This window comes from Lactuca virosa, chromosome 8 (genome assembly GCF_052849685.1).
Source record: "Lactuca virosa cultivar CGN04683 chromosome 8, Lactuca_virosa_CGN04683_v6, whole genome shotgun sequence".
NCBI lineage: Eukaryota > Viridiplantae > Streptophyta > Magnoliopsida > Asterales > Asteraceae > Lactuca > Lactuca virosa.
Genome location: NC_136433.1, coordinates 5,138,651 through 5,160,960, shown reverse-complemented (window position 1 = coordinate 5,160,960; position 22,310 = coordinate 5,138,651). Strand labels below are relative to the sequence as shown.

General features: G+C 32.7%; 2 protein-coding genes across 3 annotated transcripts; both read right to left on the bottom strand.

The window, feature by feature from the left end:
- Nucleotides 1–13,322: 13,322 nt before the first annotated feature.
- LOC145129584 (serine/threonine-protein phosphatase PP1 isozyme 3-like) lies at nucleotides 13,323–16,072 on the bottom strand. 2 transcript variants are annotated; one of them, XM_079064346.1, is made up of 4 exons: nucleotides 15,706–16,072; nucleotides 14,689–15,248; nucleotides 13,897–14,142; nucleotides 13,323–13,548 (listed from the first exon to the last, which is right to left on the bottom strand). In XM_079064346.1, exons 1-4 carry the CDS (start codon nucleotides 15,878–15,880, stop codon nucleotides 13,525–13,527), a joined length of 1,005 nt encoding a protein of 334 aa, XP_078920472.1. In that variant the 5' UTR covers nucleotides 15,881–16,072; the 3' UTR covers nucleotides 13,323–13,524. The 2 variants fall into 2 exon arrangements, with proteins under 2 accessions (XP_078920472.1, XP_078920473.1); XM_079064347.1 differs by having other exon boundaries at nucleotides 13,323–13,545.
- A 258-nt stretch (nucleotides 16,073–16,330) lies between these two features.
- On the bottom strand, nucleotides 16,331–17,020 carry LOC145130040 (uncharacterized). The gene has a single exon (XM_079064893.1). It carries the CDS (start codon nucleotides 17,018–17,020, stop codon nucleotides 16,331–16,333), a length of 690 nt encoding a protein of 229 aa, XP_078921019.1.
- Between the last annotated feature and the right edge of the window lie 5,290 nt (nucleotides 17,021–22,310).

The following is a 22,310-nucleotide window of genomic DNA, read 5'->3' as shown; positions in this document are numbered from 1 at the left end:
CGTTTAGGTTGTGTCGGCTAAAAACCGCTCGATCTAATATTCGAACTTCGGGTTGTACACTGCTAAGCCGAAACTTCGAAAAATCATAACTTCCTCCTACGAAGTCAGATTTGGGCGTTCTTTTTATGGACGCTCTCGGTTTAACGTATTCTACGACTTTCATTTAGGTCGCTAAGGCTAAAAGTCGCTCTATCGTAAATTCACTATTTACGCTTCCCGGTGTCGTGCCGGTTCCGTCGCGAAACTTCGACGGGTCATAACTTCTTCGTTATAACCCGGATTTCGGCGTTCTTTATATGTACGGAACCCTTGAGACATATTCTACAACTTGGTTAAGATTATTTATTCTAAATAATCTTTTGTCGAAAAGTCGTTTTCGACCCCTATTATCTCCAGATTGACTAGCCCGGATCTACGGGCGTTACATAACACACTAAATATACATTTAAAACCAAACCTGTAACTCAAATCCAAAACCAAAATAAAACCTAAAAATGATGATGAATCCTAAAACAAAACCAGATTCAGGTGAAACCCCTACCCTTTCGTATGGTGTTCTAGTTTTTGCATTTGAAACCACATGAATCAAAATGTTTGAATCCTAATTGATGATGAATCCTAGAAATGGACTAATGGACTGTGGTCTGGAAGACAAAGATCAAAGTTCTTTGAAAATGAAGAAGATCGATGATGAGATATCAATGTTTGAAACCCAAAAATCCAGTCTAGAGACCGACAATATTGGTGATAAACCGAATCGATTTTTGTTCTATGTGAGAGAATGGGAAATCCAGTGGGTTCGAACTAAATAAAGGAAGTTGATGTTCACCGGAAGACGATGTCTGCAAACGAAGCTGGTTTGATGGCATTTATTGTCGGAGGTGGTGATGTAAGTACCATCAGTGAGATGAGATATGAGGGGGAGAGAAAGAGTGGTTAGTTTTCGCCATCAACATGCACTATCCCTGCTTTCACATCCCTCGATCTCCAAAAAAACCCAATTGATCTTCAGAAACCCTAGAACCCATCTTCACTGTTGCCATAGTTTTTTCCCATAAACACGAACAAAAAAAGGAGGTGCAGATACCTTAGTTCCTGTCGCCAACCGCCATGGTTGTGCTTTCTACAATTTCCGACATACAAGAAGGAGAAACTGAGGTGTGAAAACTCTAGATCCCTTACCAGGTTGTGCGTTCGTTTGAGAAGGACAGGAAAATGAGGGAGGTGGAGGGTGGGCTTTGAGGGGAGGGGATGAGGAAGTGGACCCACATATATAATTAATATTTTGTTCATATTTAATTAATACTTTTTTAAATATCTAATAATTTAAACAAGAGTAAAAGAAATCAGTAAGGGTAAATCAGTCTTTTTAGAACGGATACGGACCAAGCGTGCAATAAAAATATAAAGTAGGGACGGTCCGAGTTAAAAAAAGTTGTTAGGGAACAAACACGCAAATTACCCTAAACCACTGGGACCACCGTGTAATTTACCCATTTTAATATTCTAAAAATTCGATTTTAATATTACAGTATAACATTCTATTAGAATATTCCATGTATATTTTGAAAAAAAGGGTAACAATTTTAATTTTCTTATTTTTTTGGATAATATAAACGACGAAAATAATATTTAAAAAAATTCAAAAAGTTTCATTTATTTTGCATTTTAAAAATATTTTTTTATTTCAAAAATGAATGATTAGGATTGCGTACTCATGTCTCACAAAATATTATGGTCTTATATGAACCTAACTATATATATATATATATATATATATATATATATATATATATATATATATATATATATATATATAGAAAAGTTCAATAGAGAATCATTATTAATCAAGGAACGAATGAACCAATCCAAAGCGTCGAAATTTAAAGCGATCAACGACAAAATCTTTTTTATATGAATTAACTCGTATAGTACACTGATCTTACAACTAATTTTTGAATAAATAATAAACTTGTTGGATTTTTGTATTGCGGTGATATTTAGTGTTGTGGTAAATTATGAATAACTTATCATTGAAGTCGACACTTTATAACGATCAAAATGTGTAACTATTTTTTGAAATCACACAATATTTATGATATCAGATTTAATGAAAAATTACTTATGATTTATTAAATTCTTGTATAATCAAACGTATGTGGAACTTCATATTTCAACTTGCATGTTGTAACGCCCGCAGATCCGGGCTAGTTAATTTAGAGACAACGAACATCAAAAATGAGTTTTTGATGGAAGATTATTTAGAAGGAATAGTCTTAATAAAAGTTGTAGCATATGTTACAAGGATTCCGTACATATAAAGAACGCCGAAATCCGAGTTATAACGAAGAAGTTATGGCCCGTCGAAGTTTTACGGCAAAACCGGCACGACACGGCGCGACATAAATAGTGAATTTACGATAGAAGACTTTTTGGCCTTAGTGATCTAAACAAAAGTCGTAGTATATGTTAAACCAAGAGCGTGCATAAAAAGAACGCCCAAATCTGACTTCGTATGAGGAAGTTATAGTTTTTCTAAGATTTGGCATAGCAGTGCACAGCCCGGAATTCGAATTTTAGATCGAGCGGTTTTTGGCCAACGCGACCTATATGAGAATTGAAGATCTCATTAATAGGAACTCAACGACAAAAAGACAGACGAAAACGGGGTCCGTATGTAAAAGTTATGAATTTTACGCGGACATTTAACAATGTAATCACCTCCTACTGTTAAATTTAAGATCGGTCGAGAATTAGCCGACGGAGTAAAAAGGAAAGTTGTAGATTTTATTTTTATCTACGCGTGGATATAAATAATGTAAAATACGGAGCTCGTATGCGAAAGTTATGGACGGAGCTTAGTCTCTACTTTTCGAGCGCGACGAATTCGATACAGTTTTGTAAATCCGAGATAGAATGAGAATTAGCCAACGGGCTCTAAATGAAAGTTGTAGTACTCGTAAATACCAATGCATGGATATAAATAACTTCGGAAACGGAGCTCGTATGCGAAAGATATGGACGAAGCTTAGTCGCTACTCTTCGTGCGCGATAAATACGATACAGTTTTTGTAAATCTGAGATAGAAGGAGAATTAGCCGACGAGGTCTAAATGAAAGTTGTAGTGCTCGTAAATACCAACTCGTGGATATAAAGAACGTAGAAAATGGAGCTTGTACGCGGAAGATACGGACGAAACTTAGGGGCTACTTTACTATAAAACTCCTATAAATAAGAGATGAACTCTTCATAATTTTTTCACACCATAAGTCTTTCTTTCTCTCTCTAACTTCTCTCTAGTCTCCCTAAACCCCTCCCAAGTCTATGGAACCTCCTTAGCACGAGAAGGAAGCCCCGGAGCGCCCGACGGCTTCGAGAAGAAAAGCTTTCGGCTCGGAAACGCTGCTCCAGCGAAGCGCGATTTTTTAATAAAAACCCGTTGTAAGTGAGCTACACCTACACTATTTTTAATATAGCTTTTAATTAATTATAGTAATGTTATTAGGACATTAGAATAATTATTTGGGCTATTATTATGGGTTATATAAGTGTCGTCGTAATATCTTTTTAACCACTCGCGGTACGGGGAATCTGGTTTGGAGGGCCGCTTGGGTTGCTGGATTCAGAAGTGTTATATGCCGAAATGATCCTGCCCTCCGGTGTTTCATGTTTGGCCCCTGTTTGTACATAGTGGTTGAGAAATATTGTTTCGTGTTTATATAATAGTAATAATAGCAAGACTATCAATTAGTCTCGGTGAATATTAGACTAAACCCTAGTGGTAATGATACTAGGTTTCGTCGAGGGAAATTGTTTTAAGACAACGAAGTGTTGTCCGAGTACCGAGTCACCACCGTATCAGGTGAGTGCATAGTTACTTTCATCTTACACATAGATATGAAGTATTTTATATAAATTACGTGCTATGTGTGCATATTATATGTATACTTGCTATCTATGCTGGAGGAACGATTTTATACAAGTTTTATATGATTTAAATTGTATATGTATTTATATCTACATAATATGTTGGGTAAAACATGGGTAGATGAAATATGAGTTGGATGATGAGTTGAGAGGTGATATAGACCATGAGGTAAGGGTGAGAGGTGGACGATGTGAGAAGCCTTTTTCCCAAATGATGTCCCCGTCATCTAGCAGAGTATGGATGCCAACCACGGACTATTCTAGACAGTCCAGTGGAACACTAGCAGGCTCGCAACCTGTAGGTGGTTTGAACGATGTGTTCACCCGATGTACTCTAAACCATGGTGATCATGCAAACTTGGTGCCTAAACCTTGGCGATCATGCAGACTTGGTGCCAAAACCCTGGCGACTATGCGGACTTAGTGCCTGTTGTATAAACCCTGGCGACTATGCAGACTTAGTGCCTAAACCCTGGAGACTATACGGACTTAGTGCCTGTTGTATAAACCTTGGAGACTATGCAGACTTAGTGCCTAAACCCCCGGTGACGATGGACTTCGTGCCGATTCCTTAGGATGATCCTTAGGAATGAATGAACGAAGAATAGTTTATTCTTAGGGTAGATCCTTAAGAGTAAAGAAGATAATGGGGATGGGTAATTGGGTTGATTGTTTGATGTTTAAACATAATAATTATATTATTGTGGGTTAAAAACCCTATGTACTCACCAGGTTTCCCAACCTGACCCACTCCAGCTTATTTCTATCATAGATGTCGATATGAAGTTACATTACACTGAGAGATTTAAAAGAGATGTAGATCACTAGTGTAAATGAATGTAAGTTCTGTTTATGCTTATGTTTCTGTATTGACGATGACATCCCAAATGTTTTAAAAATGAATAAAAATACATTTCTTTGGAAATGCTTTGATAACGTATTTATCATGTTTTACTGAGAACAAATTTCGCAACATTTTATTAAAAGAAGTACTCTGATTTTTATAAAGCATAAACAAAATCGGTCTTTTCTGGCCGTGAAAATGGGGATGTCACACATGTAACACCCATATCCTCATGTATGAATTATAATATTTAATTTTGCCATTTTTGCAAATTGGTTGCCATACGTTGGGCATATGATAGCCTCCTACGTTGGGCGTAGGTAAAAGAGTCCATGCAAGGGTTTAATGTTCTACGTTGGGCATAGAGATGTCTACGATGGGCATAGAGCGTAGCATCTAAACCCTAATTGAGGGGTTGTGAGCCCTATTTAAAGGCTCTAACTCCTTGAGGGCCTCCCCATGCTCAACCTCCACCCTAATATTCAGTGGCCTTGAAACCCTAGCCATCTTGTGAGAGTTTTGAAGCCTTAGTGTGTTTTTGTGTGCATTCTTGAAGAAGGAGTCCAATGGAGAAGCATTTGTGAGCTTCAAGCTTTGTAGATCCAGACTTTGCACTTCATCATCCACCTCCAGGAGGTATACAGCTTGCTTCTTGATGTTCCTTTATCATAGATCTAGTTAGCTCATGAGTTTTTATGCTTTTTGTTCCACGACCTTGGACTTAATGAGTATGAGCTACTCCATACCTTATAAGTATCATTTCCAGTCGTTTATGAGCTTGTAGTGTCATGAAAATGGGAGTTTGGTCACTCCCATCCATCCATGCATGAGCTCTTGAGCATTAGAGTGTTTTATGGACTTATGGTTTGGTCTTGTGCTCTTTTAGCCATGCAAATGTATAAATTCAGAGACTTTATCCCTTAGGACGTTCATTAGGTCAAGATCTGAGAATTGGATGGTTAGTCCTTGAGTATTAACAAGTTAATATGAAGTTAGTAAATTAGCGTATTTACGTTGGGTGTAGCTTGATAATTCCCCGTTTTCCATAAGAGGCTCTACGTTGGGCGTAGAGCATGGTGTTACACTAGGTGTAGCACCAGAATGTCAACTTTTGGTGTCAAATGGATATTAGGTCAAGTGGAGTGGGTTATAATCTTGGAAGGGTAAAATGGTCTTTTACCCTAAGTAGAGCAATTATGAACCAAGACCCTCGAGTGCGGATTATTACCTTAATTTATGTTTAGGGTCTTATTGTGTATATGATTAGTGTGGGGAGTTCTAGTATCGACAACTCGAGTGTGAGATTTGTCTGTCTTCAGATTGAGGTGAGTCTTCTCGCTATACTGTGTAGGATGATAGTTGTCTTTGTGACTCTTGCATGTGTATGTTGGGATGAGCCAATTTATTTGTATGTTGGGCTGGTCCCATTTATTATATTTTGGGTTGGTCCTATTTATATGTATTTTGGGATGGGCCCATTTGCATGATTGGGTTGGGCCCATTTATATATATATATATATATATATATATATATATATATATATATATATATATATATGTTGGGATGAGCCCATTTACATGATTGGGTTGGGCCTATTTGTATGTATGTTGGGTTGGGCCCATTTTCATGTTTTGGATGAGCCCATTTGTGTGGTATATGGTATTTTGGGGAACTCACTAAACTTTGTGCTTACACTTTTGTGGTTTAACATTTTTAGGTACTTCTATTCTAAAGGGAAGGGCCTGACTTAACTGCACAACATTCCCTCGATGATTTTCCGTATTGATGGCTTTTGTAATACTATGATATTTGAGATACATTTATATTATGTTTGATTTTGGAGCAAATGATGTATGAATTTGATGGCTCGAAAAAATATATATCAGTATTTTGGGATGTTACATTGCATCCCACGCTATGTTACAAAAGAATTTGTTTATGTACAATAGGTATGAGATAATTACAAAATGATTATGTTCAATTATACGTAAGAGTGCAGTTATGGTTTGTATAAACGAATATCTAAAAAATGAATTCTTACATGTTTTTACGACCCTACATACGTATACATGTATTTATAACAATATAAATAAAAATTGATTTTTAAATAAAAAATATGTCATGTCTGATATATGTTGAGGTAAAATATGTAGATAAAAACGAGACAGTTTCAATAATATATTTGAATCTATATTGAATTACCGCGAGTATTACGTAATAATTATTATGATTGAAAATCAAATTGAGCAAGTTTAAATTTTATAAAATTAAAAACAATGATAAATTAAATTAAATCTATATTATTCACACGATACTAAAAACATCCATAATGTATATAAGAAGTTGTAAAATAAATTACGTATAAATATAATCCACTACATAATGATAGAAAGCTCGAAGAAAGCATCCAAGTTTATTGATGGCCAGGAGGTTTTCCGCAAATAGCATTTAAGAGCTTTTACTTTTAGTTTTTTACAAAACGTTTTATTTAAACAAAACATTTCGTTCGTCAGTATGAACTTTTAGCTTTTAGGTTAAATAAAACGCTCTAAATCTAAAAGTCATTTAATGTAGTATTTAAACAAAAAAAAACTTTTGAGCTTTTAGAATCAATTTCTATAAATACTCTCAAATATATATATATATATATATATATATATATATATATATATATATATATATATATATATATATAGATATATATATATATATATATATATATATATATATATATATATATATATAGAGAGAGAGAGAGAGAGAGAAAGAGAGGAGGGTTCAATTGAGAAAAAAAAAGGTTGAAAATTGGGGAATCATTCTCAGCCACTCATTTATTTTTTTCGCAAAAGCCTCCGTCGTACCAGCTGAAATGAGAAATGAATAGACATGTGTTTTCCAACAAAACATATTTCCTTAAACTATGCAATCATTACCTTAATATATACAAAAGCATAGTTTTTTTCATTTTTTTAATTTTTAAGAAACTATTTTTATCGAAAAATGATTTTAAATATACCAAAATTCATGATTTTTTATTCTCTACAAATAGACATCCATATTGATATAGTTTTAAGATAAAATAAATTTTTTTTTAATATTTTCAGCTATCGTTATTCATAAGTAAATAAAAATGCATCAGGTTTTATTACAGTACATTCGTTATTCACTTATGAATAAAAAGTATGATTAATTTTTTTTTACAATTTAAGTATCATTCATATATGAATATAACATAATAAACATAGTATATTCATATTTAAATATTAGACGATGCATTTACTTGTGAATATTAACATAGTATATTCACTTGTGAATATTAGATAGTATATTCACTTATGAATATTAAATGATATTTTCATATGTGAATATTACATAGTATTACATTGTATATCACATGTGAATATTACATAGTATATTCACTTGTGAATATTAGATGATATATTCACTTATGAATATTACACATTATATTCACATATGAATATTACAAGGTATATTCACTTCTGAATATATTTACTTATGAATATTAGAAGGTATTTTCACAAATATATATAATTTTTATATGTTATTCACATATGAATAACATACAGACTTGCATATTTGTTTTGTGTTTTTAATAATTATATACTGATTTAGGTGAGAAAAAATATTCATATGTGAATATAACGTGATAATTTAGTTTATGCATTTCATCAAACAGTTGGATTGCATACAAGTTAACTATTTTAAAAATGTTAAAAACATGATACTTCCAATTCAAGTTATCAATTCCAAATCATCATATACTTCCGATTTCGACTTCAGATGCGACATCCTATGTCTGATCGATTTCTCATTTTGATTTTGATTTCCGAAAATCCGATTGGGAACCTGTGAGTACCGATTCCGAGTCCTTCAATGTCGACTGTGACTGTGAGTCCAGAACTCCGATTCCAATTTCATGAACAACAAAGAAATTCTGATTCCAACTGAGTTTGTTTGCGAATCAGGGAAATTCCAGTTCCAAATCCGTTCATAACTTTAACAAATGCTTGCAAGTTACGAACATTCGGAGTATTCAACAAAGAAATCGATGAAATTTATGAATTTGAGTTGCGAATCTGTCTTGAACGGCGAACCTCCAGCCACGAATATTGATGATTGATTAACACTGGATGACATTGATGATGGTTTAGTTGAAGAAATCTGGATGATTGTTGAAGGTTAGAGGAGAAATTTTGATGATGAACGAACTGTTATCGAATTCTCTATAGTTACGTATTTGAGATTGAAGGTTATTAACATATTTACAAGTTTGCCACCGTGTCTTTTTATGTTTAGATGAAATGAGTGGCTGAGAATGATTCCCCTATTCTCAACTTTTTTTATTTTCTCAATTGAACTTACCTATATATATATATATATATATATATATATATATATATATATATATATATATATATATATATATATATATATATATATATATATATATATATATATATATATGGTCCGTTCCGGTGATTACTCTTTATTGGTGAGACCTCGTGAGAACACTTTTAAAAAATTGAAAATAAATAAATAAAATCAAGCATAATACTATATTGGAGAGAAAAAAATTAAAAAACCAATTTGGATCATTAAAATTAAATCATGGATCATAAAAAGTGAATCATGGATTATAAAAATGATCCATAATTCAATTTTAATGATCCAAAACTTTTTTCCAATTTTTTTTCTCTCCAATATAGTATTATGCTTGATTTTATTATTTGTATTTTATTTTTATTTTTTAAGGTGTACTTACGAATCCTCACCGAAAAAAAATCTTCACATGATCATCTCTCTCTCTCTCTCTCTCTATATATATATATATATATATATATATATATATATATATATTAAATGGTATAACAATTTGTCATATTTTTGTAATTTTACATATTTTAAAAAGTTTATATATATATATATATATATATATATATATATATATATATATATATATATTAAATGGTATAACAATTTGTCATATTTTTGTAATTTTACATATTTTAAAAAGTTATATATATATATATATATATATATATATATATATATATATATATATATATATATATATATATATATATTAAATGGTATAACAATTTGTCATATTTTTGTAATTTTACATAAGCTTCTAATTATTTTATCAAATGGTATAACAAATAAAAAACAAAGTTAACTTGTAAGAAGCACGGTGTACTTGTAAGAAGCATGAACGGGTCCACTATAATTTGATAACTTAATGGAGAAGTGTTTCATGCGAGCGAACATGGCTAAAGCCTACATGGCATGAAACTGTCCGTGGTGAATGGTGAAGGTTCCGTTTGTATCAAAATGAGTTCACATTGTGGTAAATACACCGACATGTATGTGCCTTGGTCATGAGAGAGGGTTAATTTATAATATTAAAATGAGTATAATACTGGACGAAAGTTTGTAGGTAATACAATTTTATATATATATATATATATATATATATATATATATATATATATATTAGTATAGATTTTATTAAAAATAATTATTTTATTGATATTAATTTTGAAATATAACATTGTATCGTTTTTAATTATACGATAATATAGATATTTATTAAAAACATATAATGTTAATCTTGTCTACCCATAGATTACACGTTAAAAAAATTGAATATAATTTTAGATTTATTTTTATTTTTACTTATTAATATGATTGATTAATTTTGATCGACCTATATTAGAAGGGAGTTGATATTTCCACTTATCAATTTGATGTTTCCACTTAAAATAAAAATGTTTTTACATTTTTACCCTTAATTGAAATTTCTAAAAATACGAAGAGATTTGAATGGGTGTTTATATCACTTACCATACACATTTAAACATACACATTTGAGTGTGTTTTTTTTTCGCTCTTTTTATCACTTACCAAATTAATTTGTTTCTATTTTTTCTCCTTATTTATCCCTTACAAAATTAGTTAGTTTATTTATTTATTTATCAAACAAACCCACGTAAGTGATAACTTTTATTCAATCAATCCATTTAAACATTTTCAAAACTTAACAAAGATTAATTTGTTTCATTATTCATCTATCAAGACCGCTAACTAACTGATATATATCATAATAATATGTACTAAAAATTAATTTGTTTCAAATCAATGCATATCATAATAAAATGTTCAAACTAATATATAACAAATCATAATAAAATGTTGCCCAACGAAAATAATTAAATCATAATAATATTAAAAAAAAAGGTTGACGATAAAAAAACATTCATCCTACACAAATTAAATATCATCACTTATAAAAGTTCGATATGTATTTAAATAAAATAAATTACTCTTAGACACTTTATTATTCATTTGTAAGACACAACTGAATGAATGATTGTGCATTTGTCATGATTTCATAAGTTCTAATCTTGAAGGGTATTGTGTGGTGGATTTTTTTATTTTTTTATTTTATAGGTATACCCTTTGGTTGATGTATCATTGGCTCAAGGAAGGTATTATGTGGTTAATAGTTTAGTAATCCTTCATCTACCAGTGTCCATATGCTGTCAATAGTAGAGTATGGTGAATGTTTTTTTTTTTAATACTCAATTCTTTTTAAAATTATTATGATTAGAAAATTTTGTTAGACAACATTTTAGTAGGTAACATATTATTGTGATTTTATATATACTAATTTAAACATTTTATCGTGATATGCATTGGTATGGAACAAATAAATATTTGTTATATATTATTGTGATATTTCTAGATAAATAAGAAAACGGATTAAGATTTATCAGATTTTATAATTAAATGATAAATAAGAAAAACAAAGTCAAGTTTCAAAATATAAATTAGTGGGCTAGTTTGATTAATAAATAAAAACACGAATTAGTTTTTTTAGGTGATATATAATGGAGAAAAAGGAAACATTGTGTTTTCATGGATAAGAAACGGCAAACCCATTTATATCTTTTTATGTTTTTTTTTTTAATTTTAAGTAAGGGCAAAGATGTCGAAGCAAAAAAATTTAAGTGAAAGAATCAAATAAACATGTGGAAATATCACTTCCCATATTAGAACCACACGTTCTCAATGATATCCACTCATAGGTTGGTTGTGCTTGTGCGTTAATAAAACTAAATATCATATTTAGTTTAGTATTATTCCATCGTTATGGTTATCTATTTTAAAAATAACTTATATTTACCTCAAAATTGATAGAAGTTCAAAAATTCATATTTGTTAGAAAAAATAATTTTCGAATATGTATTTTGTCTATAAAATAAAATCAGAAAAATCAGAAAAGAAGTTCCAACATGTGAATTTTTCATTTAGGTTTTTTGTAAAAATTATGGTTATTTTATAATTTTCATTGGCCAAAAATAATCATTGTATAAAACGTTTTCATTTCTCTACAATTTATTACCAATACTGTGAATAAATAGTTGAAAGAAAAAACCGGAAAGAAAATTTTTACGACGTGTCAAGTAAGCTGTGCTGCTGGATTAAAAACTGTTAACTGGAAATGACTTATTTAGCCTCATTGTTGTTTTATGCGAAGTTGGCGGGTTTTTGGATTCATGCCTGATTTAGTACGGACAACGTGCCTTGAATACCGCGCCCACCGTACACGTATAAGCCTATAAGATTTCCGCGTCCAACACTTGTACTTCTGAAAATTGTCAATTTCACCCCTCACTGTTTTAGAAATTAATATTTTGGGCAACTTTTCAAAATTATGTATCCATTTCACGTCCCTCCATTATTGTAACCCATGTGTCATTATATTTCTCATTACATTCAACAATAAATATTATTTTCTTATTTTTAGTTTATGATTTGGACAAGTGTAATTGGACAAAATAGGTTTTTTTTTTTATCAAATTTATAAATTGTAAATGGCTAAAATAATTAATAAAGTTTTGTGAAAAATAATTATGAATAGTAAACTTGATTTTGATATTTCATGGTAAACGTTTTTTTTTTTTTTACGGCAAATCTAACATACTCCTAAACTACATCTTAAATCCACTTATGTCCACGACGGGACTTGAACCCTCAACCTCAAGGAGGGAAGGCAACACCGGATACCGTTGGGCTAGAAGCCCTTTGGTATGGTAAACATATCTAATTCATAAAAAAGCTTTTTAATTCCAAAAAGTTTATCGACAGTCATTGGGCATTTGGGCTCGAGTCCAATGGTAAGTGGGTCATATCAACAATTTTGGTATGGATACCACACGTAATTTATAGATACTAACAAATGTTCGTATAATTTTTCATAACGATTTTTCAGCATGTTGTTGCTAATAGACAATCATTCATCTTATTGCATAGATGGTTCTTTATCCAACTTCATTGCTGAAAATGTGCACTCCACGACGAATGTAGCAAAAGGCAAAATCAATGCTAATTTGAGTAGAAGATATATACTTGTTTGTGTCGATTATCATCTTTGCCAATATGTTTCCAAATCCATAAATGTGTGTCCATCTAAATTTTTGACCAATAAACAAGGTCTCAACTCGGGTCCAAAGTAAAGAGAAAAAGTAGGGTAGAAGCTTGTTTTCTTATATTTTGTTCCCATAACTATCAAATGTCAAAAACATGGGTCTTCCCATTATTTTTACGCAATGGGATCACAAATCACAACAATATACTTTTGTATCACTAAAGTACAACCATCACCAAGACTAGAAATCTATATTTCTTCAGCATTACATTGTTCATGCCTCAAGCTTTGCCACAAATCTCATACTCTTGAACCCATAAACTGCTGTACAAACCAAAAAAAAAAACAATACAATTTTAAAGGACTTAACAAGAATATATGACTCTATTATATATTGATGTTTCTTTTTAATTTAATGCCAAAACAACGACCTATTACCAAAAGTAGGAAAATGAGGTTTTCCTCATCAAGTCATATAACTTTTTATAAATTTATGATGTTAGGTGAGTAGTACAACACCATATGCGATGTGGTACTATTCATTAACACCCGAATTTGGTGTTAAAGTAAATTCCTTTGTACAAATCGGTCCTTCAAGTTTGAATATTTGCATTTTTAGTTTATGATTTATCCAGACAAGAAACACAAGGAGGGAGTTAATGGTAAATTCACCTTGACTCCTGGTGGGGTGTTTCCGGGTTTAGCTGTGGTGGTGCTCCCAAAAAGGGTAATACCATTACCAGAAGAATTGAACTTGTTCTTCTTTTCTGCAGGTTTTAGGATTTGGAAAGAGCACATTAAAGTCTCATCAACACTCATCATAGCCCCTGCATTGTCAAATTCCCCACAATAATTTGGTGCAGAAAACACAGTTACAAGTTGTCTGTTAGCAAAAAACTCGTACCCATCTTCCACCACCTGAAAAAACCAATCTAAATTACACCACAAATATCTCTTGAAAAGCTACATTACATAAAATAAAAGGTTTAAATGCCTATTTATGTAACAACAATGTTTCAAACTTTTAACCAATTTATGCAAACAATGTTTAACCTTTTCACCAATTTATGTAACAATTGTTTCGGATATACCAATTTATTCAGTAACTTTTACCAAACTTTGATACAATTGAACGATGTTCCAACTTTTACCAATTTATGCAACAACTTTTTTAACTTTTACCAATTTCTGCAACCATTTTCACCTTTTTATCAATTTATATAACAATCTTTCAATCTTTTACCCATTTATGCAACAATGCGTCACCTTTTTACCAGTTTATGCAACAGCATTTCACCTTTACCAACGTACGCAACATTGTTCCAACTTTTTACCAACTTATACAACAATATTTCACCTTTATACCAATTTATGCAACAACGTTTCACCACAATTTTTTGCATAAAAAGAACATGATTAGCCCTTAACCCTAAACAAGAATATAATTATAAATACTCATCATACCTGGTGAGCACGACAAACAAGATCAAGATCATGTTTCTCTAAAAACTCGGTGACAATATCAGCACCAAAAGTATACGAAACTCCACGATCATTCATACCCCAACCCTTAACATCAACACAAGGATCCGACCACAAAAGATCACATAACAAACCACTATCAGGTATATCAGTAGGCCTTCTTAAGTTTCTTATTTGATCCAGATTATTTAAGTCAGGTGAAAGGCCACCATGCATACACAAGATCTTTTCATCAATCAGAGCAGCCACAGGCAAGCAATTGAAGCAATCTGAAAAGGTCTTCCATAATTTCACATTGAATCTTCTTTTGCATTCATCATAGAATCCGTATATACGGTTTATTGAAGCACATTCATGGTTACCACGTAAGAGGAAGAAATTATTTGGGTATTTTATTTTGTACGCGAGGAGAAGGCATATTGTTTCTAGGCTTTGTTTGCCTCGGTCAACGTAATCACCAAGGAACAAGTAATTGGCTTCAGGAGGTAATCCGCCATACTCAAAAAGACGTAGAAGATCTGAATATTGACCATGGACATCACCTAATAACCATTGAAGAAGTAAAAGAATCTAAAATCAGAGACTTCGTATTTTACACCCATCAAGAACTTGTAAGAGTTGACCAGATTCGGAATTAGTCCAGCTCTAACATCAATCAGAAAGCAACACAAATTTAACATTTTTTGTTGTTGTTGTTGTACAATCGATAGAGCAGTAGTTCTAATCGATTGTTTATGGGCATCTAAAATACAAAAATGAACTTCAAAAACTCATTTGATTGTGTAATCAAATGGATAAATAGATGACAAAATAATGTAATTGACCACCAGAAAACAAAACCTTAGAACTCACACGATGTTAACAAAAGGATTTGAAGTAAATCGGGAATCCCATAAAAATAAAATAGGAAATCGATCAAATACAGAAACCTAAAAGGGAAAATGAAACAGATTATAATAATAATAATAATAAAAGAACAACAAGAAGAAGAAGAAATACCACAAATCTTTATGGGCGCTTCGATTTCCAGCAAATTAGGCTGTTGCAAGAAAATCTCTTTGGAAGCAACACAAAGTTGCTTGATTTCTGGCTCAGTGAGTTGCACCTGTTTACCAGGTTTGCCTCTAACTTGAAGCAGCCTCTGAATTATATCATCGAGAACAGCCTGCTCCATATGGATAATCAGAGAAGGGAAGATGGGTTTTGGATGGAAGATTGAAAGAGAATCTTAAAGACCTAACGGGAGAGTAACAAGAGAGCAAAAGAGGAAATTATGGTTAGTACAAACACAGAAGGTCAATGAGCGGGGGGTTGGAGCGACCTGGAAGGGTGTGGACGTAGTAGACGTTGTGGTTGTGGCCCCAATCTCGCTTTGAATGGCGTGTCTTATGTGTGTGCGCACGGTGACTTTGCGTGGCAATATGTGTATAATAAATTAACTAGCTTATTATTTTTATTTTTTTTAACCGGCAAATAATTTTATAAAAGAAAAAGCATCAACTCCTAGCAAGGTGCTAGGAAGGAGAGAGTACAAGACATGAAAGAAAGTAAATTACATAATGGTAAAAGGACTAACACACCAATCTATCCAACTAATGTTGCATCGGTCTCTCCTATGCTTAATCTATGTAAACACAATGGATTTCACCGAATCTGCTAGTTTGGGTGGCGATGTTCTTAATTTTTTAAAGATCCAATCGCACCTAGCTTTCCAAATACTCCATGCAGTCCCATAACATATGCTAGTTAGGGTTTTTCTTTTCTTTGAACATGTACCCCATTGTGCTACATATTTCACCATTTCCTCAGCATTCTGAAATTGGAGATGAGGAATGTTGCACCAATGACATACATATTCCCATACCTTTGATGCCATTGGGCACCGAAATAACACGTGTGTTGTATCCTCCTCTTCCAACTCGCAGTAGGGACATAAGACGGACATGAACTGGATTCCCCTTCTAGTTAGCGCACGTGCCGTTGGGAGTCGATCGAGCTTTGCCCTCCATATGAAACAGTTGACCTTCAGCGGGACTTCATGAGTCCACTTTATTGATACTTCCCCTGGCATCATGTTTCTCCGGTCGATATGTGTTCTAAGAGCATTAACGTGGAATACTCCATCACTCGACAGATTACACACCCATCTGTCACTTTGAGCCACTGACTGGAACGTATTGACTCCATTAGTGAGCATCTGAATCTCACGAAGCTGCTCCATAGTTGTTGGTGTTTCTTTCCAATTCCAGTTACATCGCCCGTCCTGTAACCGATCACTAATCTTGCAATGTTTGTGACGTTCCAGTTTGTACATCTCAGGGAAGGATGTTTTTAATGTATTGTCTCCAGTCCACCGATCAAGCCAGAACATAGTATCATCACCGGACCCAATCTTCTTCGATATTACGTCATTTAGATCAATTCCAATTTTTTTCCAGTTCTCCTCTTACTCCAGCGATATTGCTCCATACTCCGGGTAGGTTTTTTTGGAAATACGGTCTGCCGGTTTATTGTACAAATTGTGTATTCCTTTTATGACCTTACTCCATAGATTCGAGCCATCCGTTTTCAATCTCCATAGCCATTTCACAATTAGTGATAAATTGAGTGCCTTCAATGAACCCAGACCAAGGCCATCTGCTTCTCTAGGCGCTGTCACCTTTTCCCACGATACCCAATTGATTTTTTTTCTATCGATCGATCCCCCCCATAAGAATCTCCTTCTTATTCTTTCAAGCTTCTTAATGACACCTGCAGGGGCAACAAATAATGAAAAATAAAAGGTGGGGAGGCTGCCAAGGACAGCCTTTGTTAGCGTTAATCTTCCCCAAGGGAAAGAGTCTTCGACTTCCATACGTTCAGCCTTGTTTGGAATTTTTCAATAACGGGAGTCCAGTGGCGTTTTAATTTCATATTTGCCTCCACAGGGACACCAAGATAGGAAAACGGCAGTCGGGAGGGTTCACATCCAAGTGGCTCTGCCAAAGATATTACTTCTTGATGTTCAACACCGATTCCGAGTACTCTCGACTTTTTGAAATTTACTTTTAAGCCTGATGCTACATGAAAGCATTGAAGTATTCTTGCGAGATTTTTTATGTTTTCCTCACTCCATTCCCCCACGAAGAGTGCGTCATCTGCATAAAACAGATGAGAGACATACGAATCATTGTTTGGGATTTTTTTTCCTTTAAAGATGCCTTTATCGCAAGCCTCCTTCATCGCGATGTTCAGCCCCTCCATCGCGATTATGAACAAAAATGGAGACAAGGGATCACCTTGTCTTATTCCCCGCCTCATTCCAAACTCACTTGTTGGAGACCCATTCACAAGGACTGATAACGTCGAGGATCTTAAGCAATTTTTTATCCAGCCCCTCCATCGTTCCCCAAAGCCCAGCTGCATTTGAATATGATCTAGATACTCCCAGTTCACCGTGGCGAAGGCTTTGTTGAAGTCTACTTTAAAGAGTAGCATCTTGTCCTTTGTCTTCTTGACCCAAGAGCACATTTCATTGATTATTAGAGGCCCATCCAAGATATTTCTCCCCTCGATGAAGGCTGATTTAACTTCGCCTATGCATTCCCCAATGACTTTTTTTAATCTGATGGACATCGCCTTTGCAATTACCTTGTACATACAACCAATAAGACTTATTGGTCGGTAATCACTAATAGTAAGCGGGTCTTTTATCTTGGGGATAAGAGTGATAAAGGATGCATTACAACCTCTACCGATGTTCCCAGAGTTTTCAAAGTGGAAACTACAGTTCTCAAAATAAAAAAATAGTAATACTTCAAAAGTATAATAATTAATCAATGATTTTCAAATAGTTATTAATTTACAAAGTTAGATAATTTTTCTGGTGACTTTATAATGATTGATTCAAATTAATATGTAAAATGGTTTTAGCACTAAACATTACAAAGAAATAAGTCATTACAAACGATGAGATCAAATAGTTTGAAATGATAAAAAGTTATATTAAAACAAAAAAAAGAACTATCTGAGATGTATCATTCATTATCCAATAACAACATTTTAATCTATGCATTCTTTGGCTTCTCACTATCAGCATCAATCCACTAAATTTTTTGCTGCTGATCTCCAACTCATCGCCATCAGCAACAACTTCCCAATCCTGTAAAAAGAATACATTGTAATGTCATACTAAAAACACTACTTAATAATAACAAAAAAAAATTAATATACCTACACATTGACTCTGATCAAGGGACAACACAACATTTAATAAATAAAGTTAATAAATTTTTAAATAATCAATAAAAAAAAGCATAAACCATTTCTGATAAGACATAATTTATCATGCATTCTTCACATAGAAGCAAACCCACAAATGTGTAAAAAATGCATAAACCATTTCTGATAAAACATAATTTAGCACTCCATTATTAGTTTTCCCTGTTTTTATTCAAATTCCACATTATTGCGCATTTATTATGAACCTACATGTTTTCTGTCTTGTTTTGATACACAAATGTATGAATTTAAGTCATGATTTCACAACTTCAAATTGATTTCCATTTAATATTTCTATAGGAATCAATGCATGAAAATTAAGACAAACATGGAGATAAAAACACAATGTGAAAATTAAGTCTTACCATGTTCTTCAAATTTCAGTTGTTAACAAAAGTGCAAGGTCTGCCATCCAAACCTTTAATATCACCACCAAAGTTTGATTAAAATTCTGTACATTTATAATATATAAAATGCATATCAATTTACTTTTTGCTACAGTTAGTTATTAGTAAGTTAGGTGTGAAAAAGTAATCACATCCATCTAAATCTATCTTCAAGAGAAATTTTATAAAACAACAAAATATATGCAGAAAGATTCAGAAAAAAAGTCATCTAAAATCGTTCATTCTTCTTCCTGATGATCCAAACACATAGTAATATGAAATATAACATGCTAACTTTTTACAGGCCATAACCTTATCTCCACTTCCACTTTATCTTCAAAGTTACATCTTCATTGATGATATTTGAACTCTAAAAAGAGATGAAATACAATAGTAGGATTTTCAATTCCTTGAACACGCTTTGCGTGCCAAATAAACTTAAAATAAATATTAACACAAAGGTCTTGAGTCTAGCTTGATAGTCCTGTTAAACATAGAACCCAAGAAAGAGTGCATCTTAGGATCTAGACTCCTTTGGGAGAATTTTGTGTATCAATCCTATGTTGGATTTATTGTAATGTTCGTAGCTTCTTGTTAGGTGCTTTATATATAAAGTCTTATTTAAAAAAAGTATTATTCTCTAAATAGCTCTGAAGATCAAAGCATCATGTGATACCTCATACCACACACTATATGCAATAAGGTAGTTTTTAATAATCATATTTTTAAACATTTATATTCAACTTAACTTTAAGATATGTATTAGAGAAACTATCATGTCCTGGATAAGGTATGTCCACGATAATATACCCATTAATCTAAGCTCTAATGAATCTGTAGAAAAAATCTTGAAGTTCTACATCTATGTTATTAACATTCCTAGTCCCTCAATCCATTGTACTCTATGAATAAAGAACTTCAGAACACACCGTTAAGGTCAAAGCTTTTTTATAGCAAGAACATATTAGCATTACATTAGCCTGAAGGAAAAAAGAAAAATGCAATTTTTTTACTATAATTAATTATGAAGTTAGAGTGAGAAGTTTATGCTGGAAGTGACTAAAACGTGCCTTTAATATAGTAATCTATCCGGAAAGTTGAATTTTATAGTACATGGCATTTGGTCGAACAGTTAGTGGGCAGGAATTATGCACCGTTACAAATAGAGATACATTACCTTCAACCCCATTTATTTGTTGCTTTTGTTTTGTCTTTTTCAATAGCTGTAAGATGGTTGAAACGTAGTAAAACATAAAATAAATCTTGTCTAATACGGCTACCGGAAAACAAATCATAATCTAACACAAAAAACTTAAAATAGGATGGTTTTTCTCAAAATACCCTTGGGACTAATATCTAGGCGATTAACACCTAAAATCACCTGTAAGCATAAGATAAAATAATAAATCAAACAAAACCATCAAAGCTATCTATCTTTGAAGTATAACTCCTTGCCATTTGATTTTACTAAGAAAATGTCATTTTTTGAAGACTATCTGATATAGTTATGACTTCATTCTAAGCTTATTCTCATGATAGAAAGGCTATCAGGAGACCATGATAGAAATGCTGTCAGGGATAGGGGTGTAAACGAGCCGAGCCGAGCCCGAGCCTAACCAAGCTCGAGCTCGGATTGTTTAATTTTGAAGAAGCTCGAGCTCGATTCGAGCCTTAAAATGAAGCTCGAGCTCGGCTCGTGAACAATTTAGTGAGCTCGCAAGCCTAAACGAGCTTAAACGAGCCTATATATATAAATATATATATAAATATATATATATATATATATATATATATATATATATATATATATATATATATATATATATATATAGACACACACACACACACACACACATATATATATATATATATATAGGCTCGTTTAGGCTCATTTAGGCTCGCGAGCCCACTAACTGAAGCTCGGCTCGAGCTCGTTTAATAAACGGGCCTCATATTTAGGCTCGAGCTCGGCTCGGGCTCGTTTAATTCGATCTCGAGTCGAGCTTTTAACGAGTCGATCCCAGTAGCTCGCGAGTAGCTCGGCTCACTTACACCCCTAGTCAGGGAGAAGCAAAACAACATATTGGATTTCAAAAAATTTAATCAATATTAGTTATCGTATACAGTTCAAGCTAAAAGAATGCAAAGAAAATATGAACAATGATTTACTGTATACCTTCTTTGTGCATCAATTTCAGGAACCCTAAATTCGCAATCATACAAACGGATCGAATCATATTGCTTTGCAAATCGTGTAATAATGGGCCGATTCTATTGAGATTATTAGGGTTTTGACATTTAGAAATGGAAATATAGAGGAAGGAGCCGCTATAGTTTATTTTGGGCGAGATTTATGAGATGTTATGAGAAGAGAAAATATGTCTAATTCAAATCAATAGAGGATTACTTAGCTGATTTATTGGGATAACAACAACGTTTTTAAATTTGAATTGCTGATTTTTTGGGATGACAACATTAGAGGAATAATAAGTAAATGAGCGGGAAGACAAAAATGGGATGAACAAAAAGTGGACACGTGACAAATATGAAGTCTAAAAAAATGACAAGTGACATCTATATGAGTCTTTTAATAGGATTAGAGATTTAACATTTAGAAATGGAAATATAGAGGAAGGAGCTGCGATAGTTTATTTTGGGCGAGATTTATGAGATGTTATGAGAAGAGAAAACCTGTCTAATTCAAATCAATAAATGATTACTTAGCTGATTTATTGGGATAACAACAATGTTTTTTAATTTGAACTCCTGATTTTTTGGGATGACACCATTAGATGAATAATAAGTAAATGAGCGAGAAGACAAAAATGGGATGAACAAAAAGTGGACAAGTGGCAAATATGAAGTCTAAAAAAATTACAAGTGGCATCTATAGGAGTCTTTTATTAGTATTAGATTAATATGTTTAGTATGTGACATAAATTTATAAGGGCTAATGGC

Bases quoted from the DNA above. Each gene is read 5' to 3' on its own strand.
- LOC145129584 (XM_079064346.1), bottom strand. From the start codon at position 15,880: ATGGAGCAGGCTGTTCTCGATGATATAATTCAGAGGCTGCTTCAAGTT. The intron at 15,249-15,705 runs GTATTTCTTCTT...AATGGTTATTAG, and splicing joins AGCGCCCATAAAGATTTGTG to GTGATGTCCATGGTCAATAT. The intron at 13,549-13,896 runs GTGAATTTACCA...TGGTTTGTACAG, and splicing joins ACACCCCACCAGGAGTCAAG to CAGTTTATGGGTTCAAGAGT.
- LOC145130040 (XM_079064893.1), bottom strand. From the start codon at position 17,020: ATGTACAAACTGGAACGTCACAAACATTGCAAGATTAGTGATCGGTTA.